Raw genomic sequence first — 11,121 nt, 5'->3', positions numbered from 1 at the left:
CCACTGTGACTCGAAGCAGCTTTATTTTGGCTGTCTGTAACAGGCCAATAGGGTTAACATATATGCTCATGCTCCAGTGCACATACTGCCCCCACTAAAGCAGCAGAAAAGCCTGAAAATGCAAGGGAGTTTGGGCAAGACACCAAAGGAACTGAAGGGAACAAACCAAAAGGACTGAAGCAACCACATACAAAGTTCTTACAAATCGTTGGATTGTTCCATTGGTGAAACTGACAAGGGGATTCCCTATAACTCATCTTGAAACAAACTGTAATGATACAAGTTGAGTATCCCTTATCCGACATGCTTGCGACCAGGAGTGTTTTGGATTTTGGATGTATTTATTAAATTGTTTACTTATTTTGATTTTGGAATATTTATGTATATAGAATGAGATCTCTTGGAATTGGGGCCCAAGTCTAAACAGGAAATTCATTTATGTTTCGTATACACATAGCCTGAAGGTAATTTTATACTCAACATTTTAAATAATTTTGTACACAAAACAAAAGTTTGTATGAACTCAATCATCAGAAAGCAAACGTGTCGCTGTCTCAACCAACCATCCAGTTAACTTTGCGTATTTCAGATACTCAACTTGTACTACATGTTATGTTATACACATTTTTAAAAAAACAGGTATGCATAATGCAAGTAACGTTCTCCTTCCTTCTCCTCTCCCTTTTTTTATAGAAAAAAAATAAGCCACGTTGGGTTCCAATGTGAATCCAAGTAACAGGTTTGTTTACTACAACAGTAGCACCTTCAGCTGCTAATAATAATGTGGGCAGGGGAGTGATTTTTGCAGGCAAATGTGTAAGGAGAAATAGTTTAAGACACTGTACACCTTTAAATCAGGAGTCCTTTCAAAAAAATAAAGGGGCCAAGTGTTAAGCACCCTTTAGTGACCTTTACTTTTAGCTCCTCTGACATGACCTCTTTGCTAAGCAGCTGCTACAGTGTGTACTGCTAAGCCTTTATCTTAAAAAGTGAAGGGGAATAGGAACTAGCAGATCTAAACTTGTCCTCAGCAGCAAAAATTCATACTTTACAACTACACGTGAACCAAACACTGCTTTTGAATCAGAACTTGTGGAACTATACTGCAAAGGTAAAATGCAGCAGTGGTCTTTGACCTCATTGTCAAGAGAACCCATAAGTCTAAATTTATAGAGAAAATAGAAATGGAACACAGAAGTATCTAACTGTGAGGAAGTCATCTAAGAATAGAAATTATTGTTATCATGAAATCAGGATAACTTGCCAGCATCAGAACCAGATGGAGCAAATCAAAGTGAGTTGTGTGTGCTTTTTTCTTTTTTCTTTTCTTTTCTTTTCTTTAGACATATTAATAGAAAGAAAAATAAAGGAAAATGGGAGCAATTAAGTAAACAACAGTATTATAAGAAACATTAAATTAAAAATTAAGCACATCATTTTAGAGGCACTTCATTATAAAATACATACGCTATTGTTCAATGGTCAATTCTAGGTACAAGGTTGTCATAGTAATGTATCAAATAAATTTAAAAATTAAATTTATGTCTTGGCACTTGACATGTAGAAAACAGATTGAACTGTTCACACACCAAGAGAACCTGACTTATTATAAGAAGATCAGAACTGCATTGGGCCAGAAGTCTATGAAGCCCACCACTCTGGGCATTTATTAGTAGGGTATGAAGACGGGGGTCTACCAGCGTTGTTTGTCCCAAGCAACTGATATAAAGATGCATTGCTTCTATACATGAAGGTGGCATTTGAGAGTGCTCAAAACTTGAGCCTTTACAGGATATGTGAGCAGTTTCCATTCAGTAGAGAATATTGGAATGGGCTGCCTAGCTAACAATATATCACCAGGGTGTTTGTGGAAACACGTCCAAACATCTAACCGTTCATTACAACACATGCTTCCAAGCAAACCAGCTATTGATATAACTAAGAGAAGTTCCCTATTTCTGAAAACTTTGTTCCAACAGACTTTGGTGGGGGGGATAAAGAAAAGATAGATGACCAGAACAATGCCACCTCAAACTCAAGATAACAACCAACAAAAAGTGTTGGAAATCCAGTCTTTACTAAATGAATTAATTTCATAATTCTAGATATAATTCTCTTCTTTTGATTTTTCATCTTACAAGACTTATTCCTCAACTTGTGATTTAATAAATTTTGGATCTTTACCTAGCACAATTAAATTGGTAACCCTATCATTCGGAAATATTTTCTTCTCTTACTACGTGTTGCACAACCACAAAACACACACATTACTGTAACTTCTGAGACCATCAAAACTAACACTGGATTTCTAAGTGCATTTAAGATTGCTACTGTTCTTTCCAAAGTAAAATATTCTATAAGTTTGCCTCTAAAATGTTTCACTGCAACCACTCACTCACAGTTGCAAGGTTGTGAGTTTGATACGAGCCAGGGGCTCCAGGATTCACTCAGCCTTGCATTCTTCTGAGGTCATTCCGAGAACTTCAACTCCTAGCACAACAAAGCAAATATGATATAATAGGCCTCACTGAAACCTGGTGGGATGAGTCTCATGATTGGAATGTAGAAATAGAGGGGTATAACCTTTTTAAGAGAAATAGGTCAAACAGGAAAGGAGGAGGAATAGCACTATATGTCAGAGATATTTACACCAGTGAAGAGATCCAGGACATCAATCATGGAAGCCAGGTGGAGAGCATCTGGATAAAAATTAAAGGGCAGGGAAACAACAAGGATGTTATTGTGGGAGTCTACTACAGACCCCCAAGTCAGACTGAGGAATTGGATGATGTCTTTCAAGAACAGATGACCACACATTCAGAAAGGAGAGATGTAGTAGTGATGGGCGACTTCAACTACCCTGATATTTGCTGGAAGGCAAACTCAGCCAAATCCTCAAGTTCTAGCAAATTCCTCACTTGCCTTGGAGATAACTTCATTGTCCAAAAGGTGGAAGAGGCAACAAGGGGGTCAGCTATTTTGGATCTGATCCTAACCAATGGGGATGATCTAGTTAATGGGGTGCAAGTGGTGGGATCCTTAGGTGGAAGTGACCATGTTCTCCTGGAGTTTGTTATACAATGGAAAGGAGAAGCCAGGCATAGTCAGACACGCATTCTAGACTTTAGGAAAGCCGATTTTAGTAAACTTAAAGAAATACTGAGTGTGATCCCATGGTCAACAATACTAAAAGAGAAGGGAGTTCAAGATGGATGGGAGTTTCTAAAAAGGGAGATACTGAAGGCACAATTTCAAACAGTTCCAGTGATGAAGAAAAATGGGAGATGTCTCAAGAAACCAGGATGGATGACTAAGGTGTTTATCAGACGAGCTCTTAAAGAGGTACTATTCCAGTGTGACTCCTCTAGCTGCCTCCTGTTGCATGCTGGGATTGGCAGTTTTAAGGAGGGGTATTTAGAATTCTCAGGCAGAGAACAGGAGGCTGCTAGAGGAGTCACACTGGAATAGTAGCTCTTTAAGAGCATAGTGTGATAAACATCTAAAGAACTTTCAACTGAGCTAAAATTAAAAAGGGACATGTATAAGAAATGGAAAAATGGGGAAATCACCAAAGAGGAATTCAAACAAATAGCAAGCCTGTATAGAGATAAAGTCAGAAAAGCTAAAGCGCAGCATAAGCTCAGGCTTGCTAGAGAGGTTAAGAACAACAAAAAGGGCTTTTTTGGATATGTCCGCAGCAAAAGGAAGAAGAAGGAAACGATAGGGCCACTGCATGGAGAAGATGGCAAAATGCTAATAGAAGACAGAGAAAAGGCAGAATTACTCAACACCTTCTTTGCCTCAGTCTTCTCAGAAAAGGAAAAGGGAGCTCAACCTGAGGATAATGAAGCAGAGGACAGATTAGGGGAATTTCAGCACAGAATAAGTAAAGAGATAGTAGAGGAATACCTTGTTAATCTAAATGAATTAATGGCCTGTTACAGACTGCCAAAATAAATCTGCTTTGGGTCTCTTTGGAGGTATGCTGTTTAAATGATGCATGCATCCTAAGAATCCGGAAGCTGCACCAAAGCTGCACTCTAGTGCTTAGGAATGGAGTGTCGCTTTGGTGCAACCTCCGGACTCTTAGGACCCATGCATCATTTAAATAGCATACCTGCAAAGAGACCCGAAGCAGCTTTATTTTGGCAGTCTGTAACAGGCCAAAGTCTCCAGGACCAGATGAACTACATTCAAGGGTATTAAAAGAACTGGCAAATGTAATATCGGAGCCATTGGCAATAATCTTTTAGAACTCCTGGAAAACAGGAGAAATCCCAGCCGACTGGAGGAGGGCAAACATTGTCCCCATCTTCAAAAAGGGGAAAAAAGAGGATCCCAACAATTATCGTCCAGTTAGTCTGACATCAATACCAGGAAAGATTCTGGAGCAGATCATTAAACAGAGAGTCTGTGAACATCTAGAAAGCAATGCCATAATCACAAAAAGTCAACATGGGTTTCAGAGAAAGAAGTCATGCCAGACAAACCTAATCTCTTTCTTTGATAAAATTACCAGCTTGTTAGATGAAGGGAATGCTGTGGATATCATATATCTTGATTTCAGGCCTTTGACAAAGTTCCCCATGATATTCTTGCAAACAAGCTTGTAAAATGTGGGCTAGACAAGGCAACTGTTACATGGATTTGTAATTGGTTGACCGACCGAACGCAAAGGGTGCTCAACAATGGCTCCTTTTCATCCTGGAGAGAAGTGACCCGTGGGGTCCCACAAGGCTCTGTCCTCGGGCCAGTTCTATTCAACATCTTTATCAATGACTTGGAGGACAAAATTGGGGGAATACTTATCAAATTTGCAGATGACACCAAAATAGGAGGAGTAGCTAATACTCCAGAGGACAGGATAAAGATTCAAAATGACCTGAACAGACTAGAAAACTGGGCCAAATCTAACAAAATGAAATCCAACATGGAGAAATGTAAGGTACTGCACTTAGGGCGGAAAAATGAAAAGCACAGATATAGGATGGGGGACACCTGGCTGAATGAAACTACGTGTGAAAGGGATCTAGGAGTCCAAGTAGACCACAAGTTGAACATGAGTCAACAGTGTGATGTGGCAGCTAACAAGGCCAATGCGATTTTAGGCTGCATCAATAGAAGTACGTATAGTGTCTAGATCCAGGGAAGTAATAGTGCCACTCTATTCTGCTTTGGTCAGGCCCCACCTTGAATACTGTGTCCAGTTCTGGGCACCACAATTAAAAAAGGACATTGAGAAACTGGAGCGTGTCCAAAGGAGAGCGACTAAAATGGTGAAAGGTCTGGAAACCATGCCCTATGAGGAACGACTTAGGGAGCTGGGGATGTTTAGCCTGGAGAAGAGAAGGTTAAGAAGTGATATGATAGCCCTGTTTAAATATCTGAAGGGATGTCATATTGAGGAGGGAGCAAGCTTGTTTTCTGCTGCTCCAGAGACTAGGACCCGGAGCAATGGATGCAAGCTTCAGGAAAAGAGATTCCACCTCAACATTGGGAGGAACTTCCTGACAGTAAGGGCTGTTCGACAGTGGAACAAACTCCCTCGAAATGTAGTGGAGTCTCCTTCCTTAAAGGTCTTCAAACAGAGGCTGGATGGCCATCTGTCGGGGATGCTTTGATTGTGATTTCCTGCTTGTCACTGGATGGCCCTTGTGGTCTCTTCCAACTCTATGATTCTATGATTCATTAAAATGAATACCCAGCTTGTTGGGGGCAATTAGCTTATACATCGTAAACCACTTAGGAAGTGCTTAAGTGCACTGATAAGCAGTGTAGAAATGTACTTGCCATTGCTAAGTATTGCTAAGGCTGAATGTGGAGGTAGAGAATGGCTATCGTTACATGAAGTTAGTAGCATAACTATCCTGCTGCTTCTGAAATGTATTTGACTACAGCACCAATTGCTCTTCTCTATCTTATCTGTTGGAAAGTGTAGTCCAAATATATGGGGGCGTCTATATCCATTATATAAAGGTATACAAAGAATTTCAAGCAGCTAAGCTAGAAAAAGACATCAGCTTATGGCTCCTTCTAGACAACCACTGTTAACCGGTCATCACATATGCTTCGCTAAAATAGAAGACTGGAAAAGGTTTGTTTGTTTGTTTTTTCTAATATGCCAGAGACCAGTAAAGTCTCTGCTGGGATTTGGTTACACACATACACACACACACAAACACACACACCATGGATACAAAAATCTGTGGTGGTACCATATTTGTGTCCATTGGTTACAACTGGTTCCTTCTGTCCTGCAAACTGCAGACCAGCAGTCGAGGGCCCACAGACTGCCACTGTTCTGCAGATCATTACTTTGAGAAACACTGCTCTAGACAAACTACAGAGCACGAGTGTGGTGTTGTGCTTAGAGTGGATGAACTTGGACTAGTCAATCTCTCTGGATCTGACCTACTTCACAACGTTGTAAAGACAAAGTATGAGGAGGGAGTCTGTTAAGCTCTGTGAAGGTAGAATCCACATGCAATTAATACTGAATACAGTGGACCCTTGTTATACGCTGGGGTTTGGTTCCAAGATCCCCCGTGGAGAACAAAATCCGTGTATGATCAAGTCCCATTAAATATAATGACATAGCAAAATGGTGTCCCTTATTAAAAAAATGGAAAATCAAGGTTTGCTATTTGAAATTTATACTTTTTTGGAACATTTTCAAACCGTGTATACTTGAATCTGTGTATAAAAAAATCTGTGTATAAGAAGGGCTGACTGTAATATAATAATAATAATCAAAGGTATAGCCATGTAAGTCTGCAAAATCAATATGCAAAGAGATCTTGTAGCACCTTTGAGATTAACTCAAAGCTGGCGCGTGTCCAAAGGAGGGTGACCAAAATGGTAAAAGATCTGGAAACCATGCCGTATGAGGAGAGACTTAGGGAGGTGGATATATTCAACCTGGAGAAGAGACGGTTAAGAGTTGATATGAGAGCCCTGTTTAAATATTTGAAGGGATGTCATATTGAGGAGGGAGCAAGCTTGTTTTCTTCTGCTCCAGAGAACAGGATCTGAAACAATGGATGCAAGCTACAGGAAAAGAGATTCCACCTCAACATTAGGAGGAACTTCCTGACAGTAAAAGCTGTTTGACAACGGGACACACTCCCTTGGAAAGCAGTGGAGTCTCCTTCTTTGGAGGTTTTTAAACAGAGGCTGGACAGCCATCTGTCACGTATGGTTTGATTGAGAGTTCCTGCATGGCGGTGAGTTGGACTGGATGGCCCTTGCGGTCTCTTCCAACTCTATGGTTCTATGATTCTATGAACTCATGCATCTGAAGAAGTAAGATGAAGTCTAGGAAAGCTCATGTTACCAATGTCTTTCTTACCATTTGTCTCAAAGGTGCTGCAAGAACCCTTTGCATAATAATAATAATAATAATAATAATAATAATAATAATAATACAGATAAACTACCATTGTTTGTCTGTTTCCTTGTATGAAGAGAAGAAGTCATGCCTTAGAAGGAACGCTATGAACTACACACACTACATAATGAAAATAGGGAATGAATTCTTCTATCTCTCCCAAATACATCTGAGGCTGTTTTTCCCCCTGCTGCTGTTGACAATTCTAGGCCACCACGTTTGTTGATGTGAAAAGTCCCCCAAAGTCAGCTCTGGGAGCCTTTTTGTCGGGAGCAACATCAGGCCCAACATCTCAATATGAGCAGGGATGGGAGGAGGAAGGGACTGAGGTTACACGGTTGGAGGTCTGTAGCCATACTAGCAGAATTCAAAGATATAGCCGGGTTGGTCTGTAGAATCAGTATGTAGAGAGATCTTGTAGCACCTTTGAGGCTCTCTGCCCCACCAAATGCATCTGAGGAAGTAGACTTTAGTTTAGGAAACCACATGCTGCCAACTTCCTAATCAAAGATGCTACAAAATCCCTCTGCATACTGATTCTACAGACTGACACGTCTATGTCTTTGAAAGGAAGAATTTGGTAGCATGAGCTTTCCTAGACTTCAGCCTACTTCCCTGGATGCATGTTTACATGTGATGATCGTGGTGATAAATACGTCAGATGCATTTGGAAGTAGACTGAAGTCCAGGAAAGCTCATGCTGCCAACTTCTTCCTTTCATTCACTCTCAAAGGTGCGACAACATCTCTCTACTATAGCCATGCAAGTTACAGATGTTAAAACCAACGGCCATTTATTAGGCAGAAATCGGATACTCCAATTCCCAGTCCCATTCCCGCTGTCAACCTCGCATGTCTTATTTTATTTATAGATGACATAAATTTATATATACAAATTATTGGTTTGGAATACGTCTTCTTGTTGCTGTTACGCACCTTCAAGATGATATTAATTAAGGGAGCCTGAGATGCACTTAAAGCTGTGCAAATAATGCAGTTGGACACCGCTCTGAAGTGCTGAGGCTCCACTCATTCCTATGGAATCCTGGGATATGTAGTTTTACAGAGTGTTTAAAAGGCCTCTGCCAAAGTGATGCTGAGGGGGGAGTCACAAAACTACAACTCCCAGAATTCCATAGCCTTGAGCCAGACAATGGGTTAAAGCGGTGCCAAACCGGGTTATTTCTCCAGTGTGGATGCAGCCCAAGTAAAAGGAGGCAAAACCCTGTTGGTCCCCTGCCAAGGGGCCACTTACGTTCCTGTTGAAGGAGTACCCAGGGAGAAGAGGGAGTGACATGGCCTCCTTCCCTCTGTCTGCCTCTCTGCTGCTTCTCTCTTGAACCCTCTTCCCTTGTTTGGCGTCCCGTTGCTAGGAGACCGCCTCCTACGTCACAGAAGGCGACGAGGATGGAAGTGGCGCCTTCACTTCCCCAGATCGCTCTCTCTGCTGCCCCCTGCAGGCCCCAGCCCCTTCCTGCACGCTCATCCCTAGTTTAAACAGACCCTCCAGCTGGGGAAGTTTTGTATTAGAGCCTGTCATTTAGAGGGCCTTTCGCAGGGACAGAGCAGGTCCAATGGCAGGGCTATTTTGGGACAGGGTTGGTCAGGCGCGTCCTCCTTTTCCCGGGCGCGTCCTACATTTCAGCCTCCTCCCCAAGGAGGAATTCCCAAATGTCCTCCATTTTGATAGAGTGGCCAGGCGCATCCTCTTTTTCCAGGAACTGTCCTACATTTCACCCTTCTGTCCAGGAGGAATTCCCAAATGTCCTCCATTTTCTCAGGGTGTCTAGGAGCACTCGTTTTTTGGGATATGGCCTACATTTCAGCCACCTGCCCAGGAGGAAATTCCCAAATGTCCTCCATTTTGGCAGAATGGCCAGACGCGTCCTCCTTTTTCAGGAGCTATCCAAAACATTCCCACCTTCTGCTCAGGAGGAATTCCCAAATGTCCTCTATTTGGAGCATCACTAAAAAGCATGCATTTATATTTCTATCAGTGTTTCCCCCTTTTCTTTGGCCATGTGCTCCTTTTTTCTTGAATGTCCTCCATTTGGGGGGCCTGGTCCTCCTTTGTGGTTAGGACATCCAGTCACCCTGCGCAGTGGTTTGTAGTGTAGCCTTGGTTTGTAGTGGTTGGACTGAGACTCTCCAGAGAGATATCTCTTCCTAGCAACTAACTATTTTACTTTTGAGAAATGGGATAGTAAACGTATATCTCTGACAACAACTGACTGTGTAAATTGTTGTGTGAATTCAAGTCATTTTCCACTGGTGCAGTGGTTAACTGACTATGACTCTGAGAGACTAGGATTGAAATCCCCATTTGGCCCCAAAACTCTCTGGGTGACTTGGGACAAGTCACACTATCTCAACTTTAGAAGAAGGCAAAGGCGAACCCTTCTGAACAAATCTTGCAGAGAAAACCTTGTGATACATTCGCCTTCTGGTTGCCATAAGTTGGAAACAACTTGAAGCTTGCAAGAACTTTCATCAACATCTTATTAAGAAAATTACAAGTTATATTGTAAAAGCTGAAATTGCAACAATTAACATATTGCAAAAACATGTTATTCATACAGGCCCATATGCTTCTTTTCCTCCTCTTGGCTTGAATGTAAAGAAAAGGGAAACAGAACCCCTAAGGATCTTCGGTTGTTCAAAGCATTTGTTCCCTTCCTTTTACTCTGAGCTTGCTTTTTCTGGAGAAGTGGCTTATGGCAGAATAGAAGACGCTGGGGCATGAAGCTTGACTCGGCAGTCATGTTCTAAATAACTTCTTGTAAAAGTCTGTTGCACCCCATCAAACTCCGTATTTATCCAGCTGAGAAAGTGCTAATCATGGCTTATGCCTCTCTTTATTGGCTGCCATTTTCCATTTAATTCAATAACCTGCAAGCAAACAGTGGCCAGTGGCTCCTTTTGCTAGCGAACGGAAGGCTTGCCTTCTGCTGTTTTTGATGTCCTCAGCTCTAGTCAGGATGATTCATGTACTATTTCAGAGCAAGGCTGGAAACCATTATTTTATATGTGAATTTTACAAGCATGAGGTTGTGCCAGTAAAAATATTCCAGGACCCATAATGTCTATTTTCCATAATGAAGGAAATAATATAGCACTTGAATATCTTGAGGAAAACAGATGAGATTGACAGCAGATTAAGGTCCAGATTATATACCTCCTCTTCCATTTTAAGGAATATATGAGGGAGTTGCAACTATTCAAATAATCTCCATTCCAGCAGCCACATATCATGCTATTTAGCCCATTTGAAAAGTGGCTCTACATGTCTATCAAAGTATGTGTGGTTCAGGTCTTCCATAGAACATATGGTGCCCTTAAGGACATAATAGGGAGAGAGGAATCTGACATGGAAGCTCTTTGATTCCAAAGGCTGCATTCAATTACTAAAAGGTTTGTGAGAGTCACATGGTTGTGATGAGTGAGGCCAAGGTATAAGAGTAGACCAAAAAGTTCTCCACTCTTGTGGCATGGCTTTGCAATGCACTTCACCGTTTCTTGAATAAGTGTCTTGCATGTCTGTCATCTGGAGTTTCCTTTGTCACTCAGCACTTCAGGCCTTATAAGAGACTGCATAAACTCACTCCACTGAAATGTATTTGAAGTGATGTCAGGTAATAATATGAGCAAATTGATCTCTGGGATCTCTGATCAGGATGTCTGACTGTTCCACACCTGCATGTCTTCATTACCTGATTCTGCAGTCACCAAGGAACA

The 11,121-nt window shown here is 41.5% G+C and overlaps 1 protein-coding gene across 2 annotated transcripts in view; it reads right to left on the bottom strand.

Annotated features, from left to right (window-relative positions):
- The window catches only part of EFHC2 (EF-hand domain containing 2), an 82,284-nt gene extending 73,530 nt beyond the window's left edge, over positions 1–8,754 (bottom strand). The window contains exons 1-2 of one of the 2 annotated variants that reach the window (XM_042456300.1): positions 8,642–8,740; positions 1,265–1,337 (exon numbers count right to left, since the gene is read on the bottom strand). In XM_042456300.1, coding sequence (XP_042312234.1) covers positions 1,265–1,270 — 6 coding nt within the window. In that variant the 5' untranslated portion in view covers positions 1,271–1,337; positions 8,642–8,740. Of the gene's footprint in view, positions 1–1,264; positions 1,338–8,641 lie in introns of both variants that reach the window. The other variant, XM_042456299.1, reaches the window with a different exon arrangement.
- Between the last annotated feature and the right edge of the window lie 2,367 nt (positions 8,755–11,121).

The sequence above is a fragment of the Sceloporus undulatus genome, chromosome 3, assembly GCF_019175285.1.
Source record: "Sceloporus undulatus isolate JIND9_A2432 ecotype Alabama chromosome 3, SceUnd_v1.1, whole genome shotgun sequence".
NCBI lineage: Eukaryota > Metazoa > Chordata > Lepidosauria > Squamata > Phrynosomatidae > Sceloporus > Sceloporus undulatus.
Note: the sequence above shows the minus strand (reverse complement) of the source record. Positions and strands in the feature narration are given on the sequence as shown.